Raw genomic sequence first — 24,864 nt, forward strand, 5'->3', positions numbered from 1 at the left:
TTTTTAAATAAATTAGTGTTAGATTAACAAAAATGTCTGGATAAAAAAAGTCTTGAATTTAATATTAAAACGGCCATCAATGTATTTGTTCATAAACTGGTTGCCCATCACTCAAGATATCAGTATATAGAAAAAATCACGTTACACACAATAAATGAATGAGTTTTCAAACAACCTTATTGTTTATAATGCAGCACTGAAGTTGCTGTTTGAGCTGTTTGAGGACATTTGTGGCGCAGGACTTTGGAACAGAATTAAACGGATCAACTCTGCCACCTAGCGGTCAGCTGGATAATGACAGGCTAGTATAATTGACAAAATATTATAACTCAAGGTCCACTTAGTATTTTTATTTCATTTTTTACTTTCAGTCATGTCTCCATGTTAAAGGTTCAGGAAGATATCTTGTTACCTAAGTTGACCTTGCTTTGAGAGGCTTTTTTAAAATTCTAAATAGATAGACAGATAGATATGTTTGTATTTTATTAATTAATTTATTTTATCTATTATTAATTAAGTTATCTTTACTTACCTGTTTATATTTTTAAGAATAAATTCAGCATTTTCAGGTTAAATGCCACATATTTTCTAAGTGATTATAATGCTGCAGTTTTATAGAGCCCTGTTTACACATTTTGTCTTTTTCTTCTTTTATTGTACTTAATTTGTATTTTTATTTTGACACTTGCTTTGGCAATGTAAACTTATTTTTGCCATACCAATAAAGCTCTTTTTGAATTTGAATGTAGATAGATAGATAGATAGATAGATAGATAGATAGATAGAGGTTAATGTTTTTCTGTTTTTGAAAGTCTACATTTGCAAAAGAAACGACAACATTTAAATGTTAACGTACTAAAAGTGTGTGCGACCGTTTAAAACGTGGCTCTGAGGCGATAAATAACATACAAGTAGCCTAATAAACTTTTTTCTTAGGGCCATGTGCATAAGTTTGATTCCTCATCCTATGAGCTCCAAAATTCCTGATCCTCTTAACAAAAGGTTGCACACCACAACGTCACAATCTACACTCATCAATACCTAGATAGACTACAAACATCCTAACTCTAAAATCTTCTAGTAGTCCTCACCTGTTTAGCGAGTGTGTAAGGTCGCTGTCATCCAGCAGGAAAACCGGATCTACTTTCTAGGCTCTAGGGTGAAAGAGGCGGGACTGATGTGGGATCCTGCCTCAAACTCCTGCTATGGCTGCAGCGGTGTGGACTGACCGAGCACGGAGGGCTGTGACTGTTGTGGGGACAGTGACCAGATCCAGATCCAGTCACACCGCTTTGAAATCCCAGTATGACGCACTGGTCATCGGAGGAGGTGAGAGCTGCAGGCTGCTGTGGAAAAAGTGCAGAAATCTCAGTAGCTCTGCTGCAGAATAACAACCCGCGCCATATTTTAAAATACTTGTGCAACGTCTCAGCTAAGTTTGCAAAAGTTACTCGTAAGAATTTATGTACAAGTTCTTAAAACTGTAAACCAGTAAAACAGTGATTTGGCTCTGGCTCTGTGTACTTCAGTGCTTTGCAAGATCGCAGTTTCATGTCAAGTGTTCAACTTTGAACTCATTAAACTTGACTTCATAAACTACAGGAGAGCAGCTCGCATAATGCTCACAAAAAGCTGAAATTTGAAGTCATTGCAATGTGAAATTTATATTTTTAGTAAAACTGACATATGTTATATTTTCTTGCAGGACACAATGGACTGGTGGCTGTAAGTTCATGCATTTGTTTCCCAACATCTACAGTAATCTGTAATACAGCATATGGCTTTGGATCAGGGGTAAAGGTGATGTTGTGTGTGTGTGTGTGTGTGTGTGTGTGTGTGTGTGTGTGTGTGTGTGTGTGTGTAGGCTGCCTATCTCCAGAAGGGAGGACTGAAGACAGCAGTGCTGGAGCGCAGACATGTGCTGGGAGGAGCAGCTGTGTCAGAAGAAATCTTCCCCGGTAGGGTGGCCTCTGGCTGGGATACAATCCTGATTCCACCCAGGTCATAAAGGGTCGCTTATCTCGATTATCTCAATGCATTATCTTAGTGAACAGATAGTGTATACTTAACTACTTCACAACTAAACACACTAATCCAAACTATACAAAACTACCTGTATGTTGTAAGTGATGAAATATGGTTTTCTGTTATTTGGGTAAACCTACCTTCAAGTTGTGAAGGAGGTTAATTTTGTAGATGTAGCAAATGTGCTATTAGGGATAGATAGAATGAATGGTAAAGGTTTATACCGTCAAAGATTGTGTTAATATGTGCCTAAACAGTGTTGTATAGTATGGAAAAGCTGCTCAGGACAAGACAGAAACGCTCTGTCAAAACTAAGGATCATGATACTTTAGTGAACCCATTTTCTTCCACCCCTAATATCTTATCACATAAATAATACTTACAATAAATGTGCTTTGAATACTCTTGTTGCAGGTTTCCACTTCTCCAGGTGTTCCTATTTGCTCAGTTTATTAAGACCCCACATATATGCGGACTTGGAACTCAAGGTAAACAAAGAATCATTTCAGCTCATTTTGAGAAGTTAAGTGATCATGCTGGTTAACTGCTCTACATTTTTGCTGCGTGTATCTTCAGAAACATGGGCTGAAGGTGTATATGAGGGACCCTCATGCTTACACCCCCATGCTGGAGGAGGGAGTGGGAGGTGCCCCACCAAGGTCTCTCATCCTGGGCTCAGATCTGGCCATGAACCTGAGGGAGATCGGCAAGTTCTCAGAGAAGGACGCAAAGGTGATTGAAGCTTTATGCTCACCATATTAAAAACCTGCTTTTACTCTCCTCTGCAGATGTACTTTCTCATACAATCCCACATCCCTACGCTAACCCATTCTTTGTCACGCACCCAGGCTTTTCCAGATTTTGTTGCACACCTTGAGAAGCTAGCAGAAGCCATTCACCCTCTCCTGGATGCTCCACCTGTTGACATCCCTGGTGTCACCTCTGGATCACTGAGGAAGAGGCTGGCTGCAGCTAAAACCCTCATGCCTATCATCAAATGTGGTACGTTGTTTTACATTTCAGTGTAGAGTAATAATTATTCACCTTGTATCCACCTTCTAATTTTGTTTTCTACTGTAACTGATTTGTGACGAATTATGTTTTTAATTTAAAGGTATGAAACTGGGCACAAACATTCCAGACTTTTATGAGATTATAACTGCACCTATAATGAAGGTTTGTTACAGCTTACACAACGTTTGGCATTAATTGCTGTTTTGTATAGACTGCATAATGACCATCTCATGTTTCGTTGATGTAGATCCTCAATCGGTGGTTTGAGTCCGAGCCTCTGAGAGCAACACTGGCTACTGATGCCGTGATAGGAGCCATGACCAGTCCAAGTAACCCTGGCAGTGGGTGAGACACATTTCAGGGCACCCTGTTGCACACGAACACTTATAACTACAGGTTTAACTGCATTGTATCAAACATGGACCTATGAAAAAGAAGGTTTTTATGTTCTTGCCTTGAAGGTATGTGCTCCTGCACCATGTGATGGGGGAGGTGGAGAAGGAGAAGGGAGCATGGGGTTATGTGGAGGGAGGCATGGGAGGCGTGTCTCAAGCTATTGCTAGCTCTGCTCGATCTTATGGTGTCGATATTTTCACTGAGAAGGTAATGTGGTCATACTGACTTGATGCAATTTGTTTTGTGCATTTGTATTTTGGTCTTTATGCGTACATGTGTGTGTCCATGACAGGATGTGGGTCAGGTCCTGGTCAGTTCAGACGGCGCTGCAAAGGGGGTGGTGCTGAAGGATGGCACAGAGATCAACAGTAAAGTTGTTTTATCAAATGCTACCCCATATGTCACTTTCAAGAACCTCACACCGAAGGTAATATAGTTACAAGCAAACCACATATAACAATGGCTTCAACACGTTTATTCTGGCTTCCTGTTTTCATTGTAGGCTGCACTTCCTCCAGAGTTCATCAAAGCTGTCGATCAGATAGACTACACCTCCCCTGTTACCAAGATCAATGGTAAACCTGTTTTTTTCCTATCTTTTTGATCTGTCCTATCAAAAAAGTTTACCTGAAATAAAAAAAATCTTTATAACACTTTTCCTCATAAAGTAACAAAGTGCTTAAAAAAAAGATGATTATCTTAGCAGCAGCATTTTAGACCAATTACAGCCAACCGAGGAAAGCCAAAGTAGTAGTAGGTTAGAGGGCAGAAATCCAGACGGGACAAAACAAAGGAATGGGTAACTCTGAGTAAAGGCTCAAAGGATAAGAAAGATTACATTTTTAAGGTTAACTTAGGCAGTAAGAAAGCGACTGAGCTTGGGGCGTCATATATTACAGACTTTCTGAATAACAGAAGTAGGTGTGACAAACAAGATCATTTCTGTTCGTTTGGGGAAGTTTTGAGAACTCCAGCAATTGCTATCAGAGATGCAGGTGGTAAGTTGGGTTAGACTGCTATGATAAGTGGATTGAAATGAAACATATAACTGGGTGTCGTCAGCATAACAGTGGTCCTGTACAATACGTGTACTGATGAACTCACCCAGGGGAAGCATATAAGTGGGAAAGAGTAAAGGACCTAAGATTGAACCTTGAGGAACGCTATAGGTGAAATGGGGAACAGAAGATAGGGTGTCAGCTCGTACTTGTTGTGTTTTGACTGATGGAAAAAAGGAGGATATTATCAATTGTATCCAAAGGTGCAAATAATATATAAAGTTGACACCTCAGTGATAAAACTGAGGGCCTTTTCTCTTTAAAGCTGCCTTGGAGCATTAAATTGTGTAGTGTTACGGTAAGAATTGAAAATAAAAGGGCACTTAGGCGTCAAGCTTCAGGGCTCCTTGTCTCTTGTTTCTCTGCATGTGATTTATCTAGCTATTTGTTTAAGATATTAAGAAACTCTGCATTGTTTAGTCATATTTAAGGTTACTTGCACATTTTTTAAAGATGTGAGAAAGTTCAAAGATGTAAGACAAAGGAGTCTCGGCAGTTAGGGACAACAGATGTAGTGTATCAGGAAGGATCAGCTCTTAGTCCTCCTCTGTTGAAGACTATATTTATAATAGTGTTGGATAAGGTCACTTTCTAAGCTCTTGGCACCCGTAACACAAGTTTAAAAGTTTGGGGTAATATAAAACCGTGTAAAGCACACACAACTAAGAAGAGTTCTTCAGCCTCTGTGGTGCCATTTGTAGCTTTTGCTGGGTAATTACAGTAGTGCCTGAGCTATAGGGCTTTATTACTCAGGAAGTCCTTACTCTTTAGTGAACCTTTGCAGTGCATTTTTTCTAAGACTTAATGATGGTCTACTCTGTTTTTGGAATTTATTTTAAGTCTTTATGGTGAAGGAATGGGGTTAAGCAACAGCATATTACATGCACCAACAGAAGCCTTAATTCCAATGCAAATATTTAGTCGACCGAAACTTTGCTGTTTGTGCCAAAAATTAGAAATCTAGATAAAAATGATGAATCTCGGAGCTAACACTGCTTCCACGTCTTTCTCTTTGTTGTGGTGTGTTTTCACAGTGGCCGTGGACAAGCTGCCAAACTTCCTAGCAACTCCCACACCAGATAACAAACCAGGGCCCCACCATCAGTGCTCCATTCATCTCAACTGTGAAAGTGTGGAGGTCCTGGAGACTGCGTACAAAGACGCAATGAACGGACGTCCCTCAGTGAGGTGCATAAATCTTCTCACTCTTACATAAATCAATGCAAGTAGTACTGGCTTGAATAAACATGCTGACTAAACATGCAAGTAGTACTACTGGAGGTAAGCAGTGGATCTAGACAAACAAGTTTCACTTCATGTTCCAGCACAGATTTCCTTCCAAGGTGTACATAAAAACTAGTCATACATTCCTTACTGTGGAAAACATTAGACAAATTGGTGGGTGCTTGTAACTGTTAGCTTCCTAAATAGACAACATCAAATGTATACAATCTTGAATATTTAGCAGTTCTTGTTTGAGCTCCCCCAATGTCTACTTAAAAAATCTTCTTCTTTTGTCCTAAATCTTCACCACCATCTCACCCACTCTTCACAACCCACCATCTTGTCTCATCATGCCCTCTGTGTTCCTGCAGACCCATGCTGGAGATGACCATCCCCTCAGTGTTGGATCCCACTTTGGCTCCCCCTGGCTGCCACGTGGTGTCACTGTTCACCCAATTTACGCCCTATCACATAGACGGCAAGGAGTGGACTGACCAAGACAGAGAGGACTACGGAGACAATGGTTCGAATCACATTCTAACCAGGACGTCTTATTGTTTTAATTGTGCCAAAAGCAGAGGCGGCAAAAGTTCGCATATTTTTTACTCAAGTAGAGGATGAACAGATGCTTGTGTAAGAAAGAGGTAAAATTAAAAGTACTTATTTAACTTACATAAGTAAAAGTGGAAAAGTACAGGCTCTGAAATTTACTCACAGTATAAAAGTTAAAGTAGCCCTCTGAGGACATTTCTACCAGCTTTTTCTGTGCAAAGTGAACTGAACGTCAAGTCATATAAAACTCTAAATCATTCTAACTTTAAAATTTAAAAGAATAGATGCAAAATAATGAACATTAACTTTATCTAATGTGCAAATCAGTAATTCGGGGAATATCTTGTTTTGAGAAACATCAAGGTATTGTCTTTACTATGCGTTTGTGTCCCAACCATTTAGGTTGAAATCTGCAGGATGTTGGGAATAGGGGCAGGACAAAATATTGATACAGCTATATATTGTTGTCTTGACTCATGCAATACAATTATCGTTAGGCCGTAGGTTGTATATGACAACAGAGTAAACATTTCCCATGGCTACTCGTGGTGACGCTTATGACATAAATGAGGGTAACGTGAACAGGAATGAATGGACAGAAGAAGGTAATCAGATATATAATTGTCTTGCAATATCTATAAATTATCACAGAATTGCTGTATCGTGATATTACTGTGGGCCATGAATTGCATATCTTATGTGATTCCAAGCGATAATGCAAGATAAAAATGGTCTGTAATCCCCTGAAATTCATTAAAACTGAAGTAAAGAGCCTGTTTCGAAAATGCAAGGATGAAAAAGTGAGAGTAAGCATAAAAGGTTGTTAGAAATATAAAGACTCAAGTAAAGTACAGTTAGATGAAAACTCTACTTAAAGTGATAATCTCAAAGTTCTCAGTTTCGTTCTATTTGGCATACCGGAAAAGCAGCCGCTTAGCTCCGCCTACCCTCTCTGGCAGACCAACCACTGCTGGGTGATGGGAAGTGTGTCGCTAACTGGCCGCCGCTTGTGATTTTTTTTCGCCACAGACACCCGGTCTGTAATACTGTAAAAGCAAAGGCTTTCATCAGTGGGCCATAGGCTCGATCACCATTGTGTTACCTCATTCGGCGACAGATAGAGACTTAACAGACATTTATTTAAATGAAAATCTTCAAGATTATATCTTTAAGTACTGTAACAAAGTCTTTGTACAATTTTCTTAAATTCGTTTTCATTCGTAATCAGGGGAAGAGAGAGTGGGGGTGACACCTGGCAAGGGGCCGAGGATGGGAGTCGAGCCCGGGGCTGTCGCCTTGAGGACTGTAGCCTCCGAATATGGGATGTGCAATTTAACCGCTAAGCTAAACCGGCGCCCCAAGTATTCGTATTTAGTTTTCACCTCTGGCCAAAAGTGTGACATGCCACTACTTTCATTACTCAAGCACACAAGTTCCAGCATGCTGTACTTAAAGCTGCTCTTAACCCTATAATTGGTTTTTAATTGTATGTTAAATAGAGACACAAATATTTAGAACAGAATGATATATCAACCTGCTAAAGCATGATTATACTCTCTTAAAATATATACTAATTAACCTTTTTGTCTTTGTCTCTTCAGTATTTAACTGGGTGGAGCAGTACGCCCCTGGGTTCAAAAAGTCTGTGGTGGGCAGGGACATCCTGGCTCCTCCTGACTTGGAGAGGATCTTCGGGCTCACTGGAGGGGTACTTATAAACACTGTAGACTCTGTAGCACTGAGTGGATATTTGAATGTTGATTCCCAGCTGTTTTGCTTCACACAGTCAACTGTTCTCTGGATGAGGAAGTCATTTGCGTCCCCTCTGGCCTTTTCTCGCTCACTGTCTGCTCAGAGAGACAGACCCGTTGTGTCAGCAGTTAATGGTTACAGAGTTTTACCACAAGCCATGTTTCAGAATCAAAGGTCACATCAACTGTGTGAAGTGACGCTAACTTACTGAATGATATGTAAATGGTCATTGCATAGTTCTTTGTGAGCTGACAATTTGCTTACACTATCAAATAAAAAAGTAAAATAAACATGTTTGTTTTTACAGAATATCTTCCATGGATCAATGTCACTGGACCAGCTCTACCTAGCACGACCTTTGCCCTCTCTCTCAGACTACCGTTCACCAGTTAAAGGGCTGTATCTGTGCGGCAGTGGCTGTCATCCAGGTTTGCTATTAAAGCTCAGCTGAATATTGAATTTCAAATATGGCTGCGTAAATGTAGCATATTGTTATAAGCATTAACTCTTAACATCATAGTTAACATATTTTTCTTCTATTATTATATTTTTTCCTATATTTTTAACAGTTAATAAACCTTTGGACCTTTTTAGAAGTCTTATCCTCACTGCTGAAGATAAAGAAATGAAGCTGCTTGCCGATTTTAGACCAAGGCTGACTAATTCTTATCCTTTCTGTATGTGTAATGTTTTATTTAGGTGGTGGTGTGATGGGTTCTCCTGGCTGGAACGCAGCACTCATTGCCATGGCTGACCTGAAACGTAGCTGAAACATCTAACAGCATCAGTCACATCATTCTGACTGATTTGAGCCATACATTTCAACACTCACTCCAACTGTCGATCTGATTAGCTTTGTCTCACCCATGCAGTGTTGTACATCCTGTTTGTAAGGTAATCTGAAATTTAAATAAGGGGCTCAATGGTAGATTTTACACTACACCGAGATGGAATCAAAGAGACAAGGATAGACTCAGGTTTTATATAGGCCGTCCATGTTAAAGTCCACAAGTGGAAAAAGTGAATGTCACTTTTTATATTAAGCAGAAGTCTGTTGTGTCACTACTACTATGAAGTCATCTAACTGAGCCAACAGAAAATCACTGCATCAGTGCCTTAATGAAATAAACCAAAACTGTAAAGAAGGAAATGAAGCACAATGGGACTTTTTACAACTTTGTATGAATAAATTCCAACGAATTAAAGCAAATGTGTTTTTTTTTTTGTCTTTAAACATTGAGAAAAATATTATTGGCGTATTATATGTTGCAGGGAAGTGAGGTCACATGTTAGGATATAAGCGTCGACATCTAATAGGATAGATAATTTGACATGCGGTAGTAATAGCATTATTGATGTGTCTTACTAATAGAAGGGTTAGTTCAAGGACAAAAACAAAATCGCTTAAAGTTTGTCGCTATAGTAATTTGACCCAAAATTTCTCAACCCAAGGTCCATGTACGTTACAAGATATCTTCCTGAAGAATAAACACAAGATCTGACTAAAAGTAAAACAAAAGAAAAGTGAAGGGTAAGTTGTGACGGTTTGACTTTAAGACGAGTATACTTATTTTATTAATATTTGCAGGTCTCTCTCCTGGCATCTAAGATACATCAGGTTGTTTGTTTTTTATTTGTTTGTTTAGGTTTTAAATCAAACTACACTCAAGGATATACACATTCAACAACAACATTTAAACCCTTAAACTGAGTGACAAACTCACAAAGAAAACTCAGCACAGTTTGCACTAAGAAAAATAATCATATATTAATTAGGATCAGGAAAAACTACTAAAATTACAGCAATATAACCAAAACCTTAAACCTATGTTCCACCCCAATTATAACAAGTATTCTTTAGAATGTTTTCAATATGTGTTCTTTGTTTAAATCATTTTATATTCTTACATTTCTGTTACCTGCTATTACAATAAAGTGTGTAGTTGGAATTATTAATAGCGTTGAATTATGTTCTTCTTTATTCTTATTTAGCGTTAGGAAGCATTAATACACGTCTTCCGATGTTGGTTGGTACTTCCTCTCTGCGATAACATCTGAAGCGTTCAATAATCGATAACGGGGTGCTGTGCCTTTAAGACGCTGCTCAGGGTGGACCCAGCGTCGGCGTTTGACGCTCAGGAAGTGGACTAAGCCACCAAAGATTCCCGCAGATTCGATAGCGATTGTCCCAATGTTAGAAACGTGTTCACGCCGAACTTAACACTTGTGTTAAATATTTTTGAGGGATTTCATTGAGGATAATGCTGGATGGTTGCGCTCATGAAATTAACCAGAGATATATGCAGGCTGCTGGGACTCGGGAGCGGTAAGACATGCCCCAGTTTTCAAAAGTTTTTAAACTCAACCACAAGTTCATCCGAAGTGATAACGAAACGTGTGTGGCAATGAAACTGCTGATCGTGTAATCGAAAACTTATTTTCCTAAACCGTACTATTATGGCAGCGTTTTAAGTTTGTGTTTAGTCGTTAAGTTCACATTGAGTTCTTGGTCAGACAATGAGAGTTCCCCTCCTGCCAGTTACACCCTTGCTTGCACCACTTCCAAGTTCTCGTAGTCGCTGCCAAGTAGTTGTAATAACGCTGAAAGCACACTTTCTCAGACTTTTACAGCCATGCAGCCAGTAATAACACTACTTTACTCAAAGGTATGACTTACATAGCGTGGTATGTGCATAAAAAGCCAAAACTTATACAGATTAGAGGCACATTCCCTGCTGCATGTTGGTATGATAACAATGCCTCAAATAGGTGGCAAAAGCCCTGCAGAACAGAACATGCACTGCCATATTTAGACTGATATGAGCATCGAGTTATGCGTCCTTAAACATGTCATGTGCCAACACTTGTTCCTCTTCTTGTTAATCTGTGTGTGTTTAGTTTCCCTGTAGTAATACCAGCAGTAGAGCAGGTTAGTTTACTGGCTTGCCGTTTAAACCACAACAGAAACACAGGGGCTGGATTCACAAACATATTCTTAAGATAAAACTTAGAAAGGAAAAAAAAAAGTAGTACGTTCTTAAATGCAATTCACTATTTTCTGAAGAACTTATTTCATACAAACTTATTTGTTTTCTTACTTAATGTTAACTGTCACATTTGCTAGCGTAACTTTAGTAGATATGAGATGTACACCAAAAACAATAGTGACAATGACATGCTAACATTCTAAATACATGTTTAACTAAATGCTAGCTATTGTAAGGTAACCTAGTGAAACTGAAATTCAGTGAATTGTCTAAAATATGTTTAAATGAATGTAGAGGCTTACCTTTTCACTGCCACAATTTTAAGAAATTTGTAGGGTCATCAAGTAGTGAAGAAACTTTAATACTGAAGTTACAAAGAAAATTGCACTCAAGACGATTTTTTCCCCCTAAGAATGCTTTGGCTAGCATCTTTTCAGAGCTGTTTCAACACCTCTCATAGGACATTAACGCTGCTGCTGATATGATAGATTTGTAGCTAAATGTACTGCCTCTTTAAATGTCACACTTTTGGATTGTTACACATGAATTGGGTCGAAACTGCGTCGCAGACTTCATATTTTTCTTCGTTTTTGTGGTTCTTTGAGAAGGTGAGCTGTGACGTCATTTTCCATGTTATTTTAGGTCCGCAAACACTCATCTCCAGCCATCACAGTTTGACTATGCCGCCATGCACTTAAAAGACTGATGAATCATTTCACGTTACTATTTTAAAGTTGTTTTTATACCTGTATCCGTTTACTAAATCACTTCAAACCACTGACACTTGATTAAGGAGTGATTGTGTAAATTATACTCTCTCTGTAATGAACTGTAAAGAAAAATAGCAGCGAGGCTGATTTCCTGGTTAAAGCTCTTGCCTATGTTGATACTCTGTTATTTAACATTCCTGTGGAAAGAGCTCACCTTTCAGTTCAACACTGCTTTAAGTAGTGTCCTTGAAGGGGAGAAACAGAGACTCTTTTGTTGTGTTTGTCTGGGATCTTGTATCATTTATTGGACATTGTTGGGCATTCCTTTATGGTTAGGATTTAACTAAATGCGTTGACTCAGCTAATGGGATGGAGCTGTGCTTGTTTCATGACATTTGAGTAGCATAGGGCCCGACATGGACAGCTGAAATACCCTCCACTTTTTGGAGACTCTACCTCCTTGCGATGATGGACTCTTTGCCAGGGCTGCAACTAATGAACACTTTCATTATCAAGCAATCTGCCCATTATTTTTTAGGATTAATCAGTTAATTGTTCAGCCTGTAAAATCTCAAAAACTTGAATGTTTATTTTGCTAGCTAAGAATGCTAATCAAATGTTCCCAGAGCTCGTATGGACATCATCAAATTGCTTCTTAAGATCAACCGAAACTGAAATAATCTTTGCGTACTATCATAAATGACGAAGAAAAGCAGCAGGAACACCATAATAAAGCCACGTAATGTTAAACCAATTGTCGAAATTGTTGGTAATCTTTCTTTCAATCGATTAATCAACACATCGTTTCAGCTCTTTAACAAAGCAAATAAAACTTTTATTTCTCTCATCAAACATTTATTGCAGCTATCAGCAGACGTAGGTGTGTCCAGAGCCCCATTGCTCTACATGATACACATATGTTTGGAGGATGAAAAGTGAAGTAGGTGATTTCCTGTCCTTTCACAATAACAAGAAATGTAGAGTGTAACACAAAGAGCTTTCACTATAAAACGAAACTGCATGGAGCAATCGGAGAATCACGATCACTTGCATCAATTACTTTCAAGTCGCAACATGAGTCACACATCAAGTATGAATTTGGCACTACTCCGGAGATGTTTGCTGAACGAATGGAAATCTGACACCACTTAGATTCCTGTGTGATTCAGTGTTTCCTTTTGTCTTAATGTAAGGCCTAAATCAGCTGCAGTGTTTTTGTTTGATCTCATCTACACACACAAACATGGCACAGGCAGGGAAGTGGTTGCTTTCTATGACTTTTTTTTTTTGATGAAGTTCCTGAGCAGAGATACCGTGTTCTCAAACAGCAGTGCAGCTGTGTTGCATGTTGGACCTGTAGCAGTTGTAAAGTTAGAGTACACACGTCTCTCTGAAGGAGAAACGACTTGAGTTAAATCTCTGATCAGTTTTCTTTAATGTCTTTTCTGTCCCCTGATCGGCTCACCTTTGCTTCTTTTTAAAGAAAAAAGAAGCATTACATCATCTTTCCTGTCTCCGCCCAGTGTTATTCAGATTTTAGCTCGCTGTTATCAAAGGTCATAGTGGTTAGACCTGAATATGAAGGAGGAAGGAGAAACACGTTTATTTGCAATCCCACTGTTCATGTCATGATGGCGTAATATATAGCCTATAGTCAAGTAATCTGAATTGATCTTGTTGTACCTTCTGCTTTTTATTATACAGGATGTTTGCAGCTTGTGTTGCACAGCTGAATGCACGTGAAAGATTCCTACCTAGCAACACATTACCATCCGATTTAACACAATGTGCATAAATGACTCGCTGTGAAGATTATTCTTGCATGCTGCATCATTTTCTCTTCCTTTTCTTGATTAGAGCTGTTTAAAGATATAATCTTGAAGATTTTCATTTAAACAAATGTCTGTTAAGTCTCTATCTATCCCCGAATGAGGTAACACAATGGTGATTGAGCCTATGGCCCACTGATGAAAGCCTTTGTATCTGTAGTATTAAGGACTGGGTATGTGGTGCGACTTTCGCTGAAAAAATCACAAGCAGCGCCCAGTTAGTGACGCGTTTTCCATCAGCCAGCAGTGGTTGGTCTGTCAGAGAGGGTAGGCGGAGCTAAGCGGCTGCTTTTCCGGTCTCTGCAAGTGTTGCGAGTAAACGGTAATCTACTATGGCTGAACAAACAAAGAAAAGATCGATGACTACAGATACAACTTCAAAAATAAGTGAAGATCCAAAGAAAAATAAACAAATTGGATGCTCAGATGAAGCAAACAGTCTGAAAAAGAAATCAAGAGTTACAACCGGAGCTGACAGTGGACGTCGCACAGGCAACACTGTCTGGATATCTGGGAAGTGTGCTCCCGCAATTACTAGTTATCGCCATAGGTGCCGCCAAAGGGAATGAATCTGAGATCTTCAAGAGGACCACTTTAAGCTAACAATATATCCGGTTCACAAACATGAGACAGTAGAAAACAATGTATCCAGGCCCTAAACAGCTGATGTGTTGTGTATATCCCATCAGGCCCCCCTGTCCAGCAGCAGGAGGAGCAGATGGACTGTAGTGCCGCAACCCCTGACCCAAGCGAGGATGCCACTTTGTCACAGGTAAACAGATTGTGTCAGAGCGACAGGGCATTGTCAGGACTGCGATTGTGAAAGTGCAAGGTGCAATGTTTGACCATGTGTCTGCACGTGTTTTAGGATGCTTTAAATGGAGAGGAGGATCTGAGTGAGGAGGAGAAGGCCAGACGGAGGGCAGAGCGACGTAAAGCCAAGAGGAAGGTGAGCACACGAATCCTGAAACTCCTTAAAGAAGCTACATGATGCATTTCTAGGTAAAGAGCAGCAATTCCCAAACTTACAAATACGTTGGACCACTTTGAAACCAAAACAATATTCTTGGGCCCCCCAAACCACTTATTACACAACTGATCAACATTTTATCTTACATGGAATATTTCCATACATATATATTTTTCCATAAGGTGGACATATGGCTATGCATTGCAAATTAATAATCGATCTACATACTACCAACTATTCCTAAAGCAGCAAAGTAAAGGTAATAAGTAAGTTGTAAAATTGAAAAATAAAACCTTTTTCTTTTTGTGGATCACCTTTAGCAGCCAACATGCAATACCTTCACGGTACACCAGGGGGCCGAGGCCCATTCTTTTAAAATCACTGGTAGTGAGCAGAGGGCTGCACGGTGGTGCAGTGGTTAGCGCTGTCGCCTCACAGCTAGAAGGTTCTTAGCTCCGACGTAGGGGGCTTTTCTGTGTGGAGTTTGTATGTTTGTATGGGTACTCCGGCTTCCTCCCAGAGTCCAAAGACGTGCTCGTTAGGTTCATTGGTGACTCTACACTGCCCGTAGTTGTGAGAGTGAATGATTGTCCGTCTCTATGTGTCAGCCCTGTGATTGACTGGTGATCAGTCCAGGGTGTACCCCACCTCTCGCCCAATGACAGCTGGGATTGGCACCAGTCCCCCCGCGACCCTGAACAGGATAAGTGGTATAGATAATGGATGGATGGTATAGAGTCTATATTATTTCGTGTAATGAATAAAGTCATGCATTTGACATCTGAATTGTTTTTGCAACCTGCAAATCTTTCAGAAAGAAATCTTATTTTGGCTTCTTCTTGACGTGTTTTTCTGAGTAGATTTTCTTTATTGCCATCAGGAAGTCATTTTGTTTTACCTGCTCGTTAAACTAACCACGACTATAAATCCTTTATCTTCTCTGCAAACAGACGATTAAATGCTCGTTTGGTTTTCTCTTTCTTGGTTGACTGATCCTACTCTGTTATCTAGTTGGTTTATTTATGTATTAATCAGTAGTTTAGATCGTATTCATATGTCAGCTCTTTTAAATAATTTACTTGTTATGTCGCTGTGTTTTTATGTTCGTTTCTGCAAGCTGCTCCACGCCAATTGCTCAAAGTCGATTTGATTTGTTTATTGATTATCTGATGTGTGAAGTGCTGCTTCTCTTTCAGCGCCGTCGAAAACGCAAGAAGCAGGAGCAGGTGAAGCAAAATGAGAATGCTGATCGGGTAATTTCTCCCATTATTCTTTCTAGCAACGCACTCCTTTATTCGCCTTTTCCCCTGAATAACTATAGATCTATTTTGTCCTACAGGATGATGAAGACGAGGACGGAGGGGCAGAGTCTGAGCTGGACGAGAGCGAGTCGGAAGCAGAAGCTGGGGCTGAAGAGGAGAAACAAGAAGTGCAAGAAGAAGAAGAAGAAGAAGAAGAGGAACAGGAAGTAAAATCAGATGCCTCACTCAAGGACATCGCCACAGCCGTCACAGCGCCTTCAGGAGGACATCAGAAGACCCAAGCTAGAACCACTGAGGAGGTATGGGCACCAGGCAATAATGTCTTTAGAAGCCATCAGTAGGTGTTGTATTTGTTTGATTTAAAAGCCTACATGCTTTTATGCCTGGATTGTGCACCACTGTTTCACTATATGTGTCCCACAGGAGCCAGAGTGGGATGTGAGCAGTGCCTTCTTTGCCAATGCTGCTAGCCATATCAAACCCAAAGGATCCAGTCGCAAGTCCAAAGAAAACAAGGAGAACGAGGCCAGGAGAGAGGTGAATGAATGCTATTGGATAATGTGGGATGGGTAGGTAGGGCATGAGCTCCTGTCATAACTGGCTCTTTTCCTTGTGACGGTTCCAAAGTGTAATACGTGGAAAAGTGGACTCTGGACCATGAGAGCTTTTACAATGGTTGTTGGAATGTGTGTATGTGTACGTGTGTGTGTGTTGACCTACTTTGTCTCAGCTGTGGGAGGATTGGAATCATAACGGTCTCATAAATCCCATATCCATAGGGCTCTAGTTAAAACACATGCGTATATCAGACTACTGTATATTGGAATGTGTCAATAACAAACACTTGCATTTAACTACTGTACTTATTTCTGTCGTTTAAGAAAAACTATCTAAGGTTGTTAATAATTAACCGTTTAACTGATTACAGATGGTTAAAAAAACAAACTATAAAGTCGTTCAAACAGTTTTATCAGCTTTATACAGCTCATGTAGCAGCTTGTACATAATGAGCCTTTTATAGGGAATAGCTTTCAGTTTTGCCGATCCGCTGCAAAATGAAGCGAGCAAAAAATAAATACTGTGTGGGAACATTTCGTCTGCAAGGACAACGCCGAGGTTATTTGTAATTTGTGCAGTGCCGTATTGAAATGAAGCAGTAGCACAAGCACTTGCGAAGCATATATCCACAAGCATCATCTAATGACGGTGGACAAGCAACTTTGCCTCTTCCTAATATACAGCGAACAGGCGAGCTATTGCAAATGTAGCACGAATCATTGGATAAACTAAACCGCAGATCTTCATTGAAGAAAACAAACATGAGGTTGCTCGCATCGCTTCCAAGTAGGAATCTGCTATTTTTAGGCCTGACCCGATGCTACGAAGCTTCAGTCGTTGCCATGGTAATCGACGGCAAAAATCTGTATTTACATTTTTTCCTTTTTTACCCCTCCAAAATAAGAATAAGCCCAGTAAATAAGAGCTTATTGAAATAATAACCCAACATTAATCATTGTAGTGACTTTTAAACAAACCAAAATATCAAAATAAGCCTCTGCAGTTTTTGACAGCCCAACCGACCGGGCACGGCACACTGACGGTAACAAAAGCCTCCGCATACACTCACCTGATTCTCATCACCGGCACTCTGATACATGATGCTCCACATGACGCTGGTGTTTGATATCAGAACAGCATGATAACACACAGTCAACGTGTTAAACATTAAACCAGCCAAAAAAACAACATTATGGCTCCAACAAAAGGAGAGTGAAACTGACCAACAGCAGGAAGTAGAGCTCCTTCTGTCCACTGATTACAATGGAGAAGCATCCGGCAGAGAAGCGACTGTCACTACAAAGAAGGAAGCGGAGGACTTTTTAAAAGACAGGTCAAAAACGGATTCTGGTCTGCTTGAGTGGTGGAGACGAAATGCGGACTGTTATCTGCAGCTGGCAACTGTAGCCAAGCGCCGGACTGCATTTTTTCTAAAGCTAAATCGAGAAATCTCCCCGTAGCGAAGCTCCGAATGCAATCGAATGATTGCTGCCAAAGCTTCAACAACAAAACAAACAACAAAAATATATGCGGGACCGCCCTAGTTATTTTCTCAATGTAGATGTCCTGACTCCTAACCTGCTCCTTGTAAGCAAACAGGTTGAGAGAAGTGTCACCCTCACCCTGGTTCTACCCCTGTAAAGTTTTGCGCACCTGCACTCCTAGTGTATCTGGACAATGATTCACACTCCATCAGCTGTAGTTCGCTCGCTTCCTTTATGTTAAGAAGCAGTGTGGTACTAAACCCTCACTGTTAAGATGTTCATTAGAATGTCTCACAACCGTTTGCTATTTAATTAAACATTTAGTTGTGTCTGTTCTGTGTGGGACAATTGTCTGTTTAAGTTCACAACGCCGCAGGGAATCCTAAAGCCTATGTGTGAATCCTCATGTTGTTGTTTTTTAGGCTCCATGTAAAAATACAACCTTTTTTTTTTTTAAGAAACATTTGTTATCTTCATTTTTAAAGGGATCACAGACATTTGCTCATTCTAAGAAGTACATTTTTTAACTTGTAGCTCAATGGTTAATGATTAGCAATCCTACTACATTCTTCTTGAGTGTGTGTTGAAGCGTATTTTGTGCTTCCAATTTGTAAAGGAAAATCAAATCAGAGTGTTTCCTGTGCAAAGTGTTCAGCACGTGATGATCGAATTCGTTCTCACAGCTGTCTGATGCAAATAATTTCTCTTACAGACAAACGGAACAGACACCATGACCAAGAAAAGCGCCTCACTGACAGGTACAGAGTACTTTCTGCACAGCAAGAACCTTTTATTAGGTTATTCAGTAATAAAGAAAGTGAGTTATTGATTACACATTGCTTTGTACAAGAATGTCAGGGAGCCCTCAAGGGTCTGACTCAGCAGAGAGTTATTCACAAGCATGGTTTCTCTCTAGCAGAAAAAGGGATAAAGCTGGTGCAGGAGGGGCAGTACGCACAAGCAGCCAGCATGTTTACAGAAGCCATCAAATGTGACCCGAAGGATAACAGGTACGTCTTCTAGCTCATAACAAAGGAAGAACAAAGATTCTGGACACATGTAACATACTCCTTTCTTCCTGTCTTGTAGGTTCTTTGGGAATCGTTCCTATTGCTATTTCTGCCTGGAGCAGTACCCTCAGGCCCTGGTAGATGCTGAGCGCTCCATTCAGCTGGCCCCCGACTGGCCCAAAGGACACTTCCGGAAGGGCAGCGCTCTAATGGGCATGAAGGTAGGTGCAGGCTGCTGTGGCCATGGGATATAGCCTGTTATCAAAGATATATCTGTGAAGAAGTTTACACTAAGACCTTTTTGATATGTTCTGTGTTGCAGCGGTACATTGAGGCAGAGAGGGCGATGGAGCAGGTGCTAAAACTGGATAAAGACTGTGAGGAAGCTGTCAATGACCTCTTTGACTGCAAGGTGCTGCAGTTAATGGTAAAAACAACCGAAAATAAAAAGGCCAAGGTGTTTCCTGTACGCGCAGTAGCTGCAAATGAAACTAACCAGAGCTTCCTCTGAACTTTCCATTTCAAGAAGTAACTTTAAACTAGTTCACCTGACCTCAAACTCACTTTTATTTTCATGTCTGGTTTGTAATTTAACTGCTTTCTTTTCTCAGGAGCGTGGTTTTGAAGAAGGGCAGAGTGTCCTGCTCCTGGAGAAGTTTTCAACTGTACAGGCGGCTCTGGCATCTTGTTCTGACGTCGCCAGGGGTACGTTCACGTGTACGTCTTTTATAAGGAGGGCCTGCATGTTCTCTTTGTAACTCAGGCAGCATTTTTACTTTGTACTATATTTATTAAACTCTTTTTGTTTTGAAGCTGGGAGCCAAGATCCATCAGTTGTGCAACCAGGGTAAGTGACTGTTTTGTTAACTTTAAGCGTTGAGTTTCAACAAATGATATATCTAAACCACAGACTGTATAAAAAGATGGACGACATGACAGCTCCATAAAAGTGAAGCAAAACATTTTTAACACCCCCTTCTGACTGGCAGCAGTATAATTCATAAAGCCCGCCTCCTCCATGTTCAATCACAAACAATCACTACAGTCATTGAAGTTTCCATACCTGTGAACGTCCGCTTCAGACCAACACAAGACCAACCAAGTTGTTCTGCTCTTAAAGGAGCAGTCCTCCCCTGCAAAAGCCACTGTCAGTCAAAGCTGGTGTTCTCTGTAATCGATAGAAACAATAATATTTGAAATCGACGCCATAGCTGTGGAGAAAGTTGTACAAACAGCTCGTGGTTTCGCCCATTCTACATTCCTACAACACCCAGCGTGCATTGCGTCCCTCCCTCTGAAAGGAACGGCCCAGCGAGAGGCGCTGGAGTGAAATACGACCGTTTCTCTGCAGGCAACGGCTCAGAGCGGTACAGAATCTGAAATATGACGAGAATATGCCGGTGGATCATCTAAAAAACTTCAGGACTTCAGTCTACATTTCAAACCTGGCGATTTTGAACGAGACATGACTCAGTTATAAATGTGGAATGTCAGGGAGGGAAAACAGGAGAGCAGGCAGCGTTTCAAAGCACCTCACGGATGCAGACATCGGAGGTGGGCGTCCTAGATTGAGGAAGTGTAGTTTAGTGAGCTACCTGGCCTCCGCCAGAGGAAGTGAAGCACTAGAGTTTTCCAGGGCCCATTGGAGAAGCGGATAGCGTCCTCCAAAGGCACAGAGCGAATACCATAATGGCATTAACTCCCCATCATAGCATGATAGGACTGAGGTTGAAAATCAGCAAACTGCCCCTTTAAATACGCTGACGTGTGGGATCCTTGCTGTTAAGTGTGTGTGTGTTGGTTAGCAGAAGTGGCTAAGGCGGCTGCGCCCGCTGATTGCTACTGCACAACTCTGGCTCCAAATGACGTCGCCATCGCAAGATGGCAGCACCCGCCCCGGTGGCTATTTTGGCTTCAATGAGAGCAGATAAAGACGCGTCGTCCATTTTTATATACTGTCATTGATCTAAACAGTCATTTAATTTGTATCAATCTCTTTCCTTTAGAAGCCCTTGTCCATCTCTGTGGGTTGGAAATGTGACGACAGAGCTCACTGAGAAACACCTACGGGACCTTTTTAAAACGTATGAACTCGATACTAATTAATGAATTAAAATCAGTCTTTATAAGCACAACAGTTCTCTTCCTAACTCAATTACTGAAGACACAATCCAGCAAACACTTGTACTTATTTAAACGGAGACAGGAAATCTAATATTTAACCAAGAGAGTAATCGACTTGTCTGCTTCATAGGTACGGTGAGATCGAAAGTATCCGTGTGCTGCATGAGAGATTTTGTGCCTTTGTCAACTTCAAGAATGCAATCATGGCTGCTTGTGCCATGGAGAAACTAAATGTGAGTACTCATTTGAAGAGCTGCAACAATTATTCAAATGATAGATCGAAAACGAACATTTATTGCCAACTATCTTTAGTTGCAGCCTTACGCATTCTGTCCTCTTCTCTAGATTTGGTTTCTCTTTTTTAAGAACATTGTTATTGACACAGAGTTGTGTGCTTTCTCTCACAGGGTTATTGTATTGAGAACACACGTTTAGTGGTGCGTTATCCTGACCGCCGCACTCAGAGGGTCCTCCCCATTCCACTTAAGGCCTGTCTCCCTGTCACACAGCAGGCAGGAGCAGCTGCTGGGTAAGAAGCACCCCAGTCTTACTTCAAAAACTCCAGGCCTCTGAAATCATAAAATATACACAGTTAATTGTTGTACACTTTACAAGACTTCTCTGTCTTCTGTCCCTGTCTGCGCAGACCTCGACGACGTGGCCCAGTGAACGGAGACGAGTGTTACTTCTGGAGAACCACCGGCTGCCATTTCGGGGACAAATGTCGCTACAAACACATTCCCGATCAGAAGGGCAAGGACAGGAAGCCCTGGCAGCCTTGAGCTCGGTTCGCTCTCTGCCCCAGTGTTGTTGGATGCACAGACTGAGCCGAGGGAGCCGGCGCTCACCGGACCAGGTTCTCTAGGCTATAAAAATGTACTGTAGCGGAATGGACCAGAATAGTTTAAGGATCAGAGCCAGCGTTCAGGCTCCAAGGCAGGGAAAGTCACTCATGTGCGACAAAGGACTTGAAGTATGAAGGTTTTTGTTTTCACCCAAGACAACACTGAGTCATATTTCTCTAAAGGACAACTTTAACCAGAGGGGTGGCAACAGATTCACCTGGTGTGTGCCGTGTTCTGAAGAAAAACCTTCATAATTTGAAACCCTTTGAGGCACATAGTGACTTATTCTGGCTTTAAGGGAAACAACCTAACCTCAGACACCTACAACATAACGAGGAAGCGAAACTCCTGGTCCACTATTGAATAAAAGAAGTAATGGCTCTGTTGTGTACAGCAGTAATGAAAGGACTCGGATTGGATGATTCAGGCTGAGGTTCATCAGTGAAAAAGCTGGGGACTTTCCTTCTTGAGAAAATTCCATCGTAAAGCAGTGTTCCTCCCCTTTTTTTAAAGTACAGTAACTTGAAAAATACCTGATGTTTAACAGTTAAAATGTATCCATCAGTTACCTTTTATTTCTCTGGCATTTTTGAAACATGTTGTATTGGATTGTATCAAATGTCAGGTGTGAATCTCGTCAGCCCTTTCTCTGCTTGCTCTCCGCGCTGTCGGAGAGCCAGTTGCGGCACTGATCTGTGTGCCCAATGCAAATAATTAGCCTTTAAGTTTTTATCTCAGCATTAGGACATGCAACATGCTTTCTTGCTACATTTGCATGGTAAACATCACAGTGCTTTGTGTCTATGCAAAAGAAAAAAGCGCAGACTCAGTTCTGAGTCAGATATGCTCACACCTACCACCTCAAATAGAAGTGGTATGTTATGTGCCGTTCTTAAATGCCTATTACAGACGAGGTGATGTCAGTAATAAACTAGCTCATGCTGCAGAACAGTGCCTTAAAAACATCCATGGCCACTTGTGTCTCAAGATACATCAAGGATCAAAGACTTTTTGAGCCTTGACAAGCAGTGTTATTGACCTTAGGCGGGTCTTTAATTTCAGTATTTCAATGAACCAAAGAATGCTTCATCTGACGGCTCTGCACTGAAAACAGCTCAGTTCTCTCAACACTAGAAGTACATTAAATCCCGTGTGTCTGTATCATCAATTAGATAACAATTACAGCTACCACCCCTGGTTTATGTCCACACTACGTTTACTAGTAAACTATTTACAGCACAGTGAGAGTATTTATTTTCCTATTTATACCTATCTTTTTTTTTTTTTTTACAACATACGTACCTTCAGAGCTGAACCCAGCTTTTAACTTACTAGTCTGTGTGTCTTATCACTTCATCATACGTTAAAGGAAAGTATTTTCTTTAAGTTCTGCTTTTTTCTGGCTTTAAGAGGCAAGCATTATCAAGAAGCATTTGGTGCGAACACTGTCACATGCTGCACTTCTACTTTTCTCGTATTACTTTCCGTCTTGTGGCAAACACTTGTGAAAAAAAAGAGTTGAACACCAAACCTTAAAAGTGCACTAGCAGATGTAACAAACATATGACTGGTGCTGTTAACTACGGTTGCTTAGTTCATTTAATTATGCAAACTAATACAATGTGTTGGATATTATCATAACATTTTTATTCCATATTATGGGTATTTCAAAATTTGCAGATTTCCCTGAGTTTAATTTTTATCTTTTTGGTATGTTTTAGTCCTTTTACCTTTTTGTACCAGTTTCAAACTATTTCAGGAAAATGCATTTTTAATTTTGATGTACACTTTGATAACCAGAGCACTGCAATCCTGTTAATCTTCCAAATATTTTGTATTATTGTTACTGCACTGCAAAAAAGAGTCTTTTATATTTAATAAATGTATTTGAACCACATATTTCTGAGTCTCTACATCAGTTACGACACACTCACAATGATGTATGCAGTTCTTCTGCTCATAATTCATAAACACTCACTTTCAGTCAGTGGTTGGTTGTTTTTCCTGCCTTCCACAAGGCGGCAGTATTGTACATAAAAGATTGACACCAAAAATATGACCCGAACTGAACCAGCATATGTAAAGCATAGACATCCGTCTTTATTTGATCCCCAGGAACTAAGACTTTCCTCTAAGTCATTCCTGATGCTCAAAAACCTCGAAGAAGTAAATCAAAGAAGGTCAGACTGGTGTAGGGGGGGGGTATGGTAAGTCTGTCATCACTAGCAGGAGACACTTGTGTGGCCAGCATGAAAGATGCACAAGGGAATCTGTATCCACCCAGTCGGGGATGAACACACGGCTAACAGCGTGGGGCCGTGTGGGAAAAGCAACAATTCTACCACAGATGACATTTAACACTGAAGCCTGATGCCACCTGTGAGTGCATGTGAACTCCATGTAAGTGTGAGAATGATGCAAAATTAATGGGACTTTAGTCGACACAGACTAAAGCTGATGTACAGCTGATGGCCAACAAAGTTTGAAAAATACACCTGTTACAGAAAACCTGCTTTATAAACAAAACGTGTGAGGTTAGAATAAATTGGGCTTAAAAAGGCTGATCTGATCTGTATGAAGATGTTTTAAAACCTTTATTCATACTGACTATATAAATCCAGCCTACTTCTTTGATTTTTATTTGCCTTTTTATTGCCTTTGTTTTTTTTAGAGTTCTACTAAAATCCAATACCAGGAAATGCCCTGGATAAAGCTTAAAATAGGGCATCAGGTATCACAGAGTATGCCAGCTAGTACACCGACCTCATACCATGATTTATTTGTCATTCACAAAGTCCACTTGTTTCTTCTTTGCCAAAACAGTAGCCGGCACAGCAATAATACATAACTTGGCTGCTAGTAGCAACTTCTGTTTTAGAGGAGCACAGAAGAACTGGTTACAGGTATTTTTTTTTATGCCACAATAGCAATCCACAACTGGTTGTGCTAGCAGAGTGTGCAACATCAGTCAAGCTAGCAAAATTGGTGTTTTCAAGTCAGACATTTTCAGGCTGTTTTTTTCTCAGTTGAAAGATTGGTAAAGACATAAAATATAGCAATTTCA

General features: G+C 40.5%; 2 protein-coding genes across 5 annotated transcripts; both read left to right on the top strand.

The window, feature by feature from the left end:
* The first annotated feature begins 1,205 nt into the window (after nt 1-1,205).
* Nucleotides 1,206-9,206, top strand: pyroxd2 (pyridine nucleotide-disulphide oxidoreductase domain 2). Its single transcript, XM_069658943.1, has 16 exons — nt 1,206-1,329; nt 1,706-1,725; nt 1,865-1,958; nt 2,440-2,513; nt 2,602-2,757; nt 2,874-3,027; nt 3,140-3,201; nt 3,287-3,384; nt 3,501-3,642; nt 3,728-3,862; nt 3,938-4,010; nt 5,528-5,681; nt 6,089-6,240; nt 7,871-7,977; nt 8,329-8,449; nt 8,721-9,206. The coding sequence occupies exons 1-16, from the start codon at nt 1,206-1,208 to the stop codon at nt 8,789-8,791; spliced, it is 1,737 nt and encodes a 578-aa protein (XP_069515044.1). The 3' UTR covers nt 8,792-9,206.
* Nucleotides 9,207-10,153: 947 nt separating this feature from the next.
* Nucleotides 10,154-23,691, top strand: LOC138588137 (tetratricopeptide repeat protein 31). Of its 4 annotated transcripts, none has more exons than XM_069658030.1 (16): nt 10,154-10,347; nt 14,237-14,319; nt 14,416-14,496; nt 15,714-15,770; nt 15,857-16,078; nt 16,203-16,316; nt 18,534-18,579; nt 18,738-18,831; nt 18,911-19,052; nt 19,154-19,258; nt 19,443-19,536; nt 19,645-19,678; nt 20,838-20,915; nt 21,086-21,188; nt 21,363-21,484; nt 21,602-23,691. In XM_069658030.1, exons 1-16 carry the CDS (start codon nt 10,290-10,292, stop codon nt 21,735-21,737), a joined length of 1,569 nt encoding a protein of 522 aa, XP_069514131.1. In that variant the 5' UTR covers nt 10,154-10,289; the 3' UTR covers nt 21,738-23,691. The 4 variants fall into 4 exon arrangements, with proteins under 4 accessions (XP_069514131.1, XP_069514133.1, XP_069514132.1 ...); XM_069658032.1 differs by having other exon boundaries at nt 20,841-20,915; XM_069658031.1 differs by having other exon boundaries at nt 18,741-18,831.
* The last annotated feature ends 1,173 nt before the right edge of the window (nt 23,692-24,864 follow it).

This window comes from Semicossyphus pulcher, unplaced genomic scaffold (assembly GCF_022749685.1).
Source record: "Semicossyphus pulcher isolate SPU_LCO1_2020_fin unplaced genomic scaffold, fSemPul1.0.p SCAF_12, whole genome shotgun sequence".
Taxonomy (NCBI): domain Eukaryota; kingdom Metazoa; phylum Chordata; class Actinopteri; order Labriformes; family Labridae; genus Semicossyphus; species Semicossyphus pulcher.

Bases quoted from the DNA above. Each gene is read 5' to 3' on its own strand.
- pyroxd2 (XM_069658943.1), top strand. From the start codon at position 1,206: ATGGCTGCAGCGGTGTGGACTGACCGAGCACGGAGGGCTGTGACTGTT. The intron at 2,514-2,601 runs GTAAACAAAGAA...GTGTATCTTCAG, and splicing joins ATGCGGACTTGGAACTCAAG to AAACATGGGCTGAAGGTGTA. The intron at 5,682-6,088 runs GTGCATAAATCT...GTGTTCCTGCAG, and splicing joins AACGGACGTCCCTCAGTGAG to ACCCATGCTGGAGATGACCA.
- LOC138588137 (XM_069658030.1), top strand. From the start codon at position 10,290: ATGGTTGCGCTCATGAAATTAACCAGAGATATATGCAGGCTGCTGGGA. The intron at 14,320-14,415 runs GTAAACAGATTG...CACGTGTTTTAG, and splicing joins AGGATGCCACTTTGTCACAG to GATGCTTTAAATGGAGAGGA. The intron at 18,832-18,910 runs GTACGTCTTCTA...CCTGTCTTGTAG, and splicing joins TGTGACCCGAAGGATAACAG to GTTCTTTGGGAATCGTTCCT.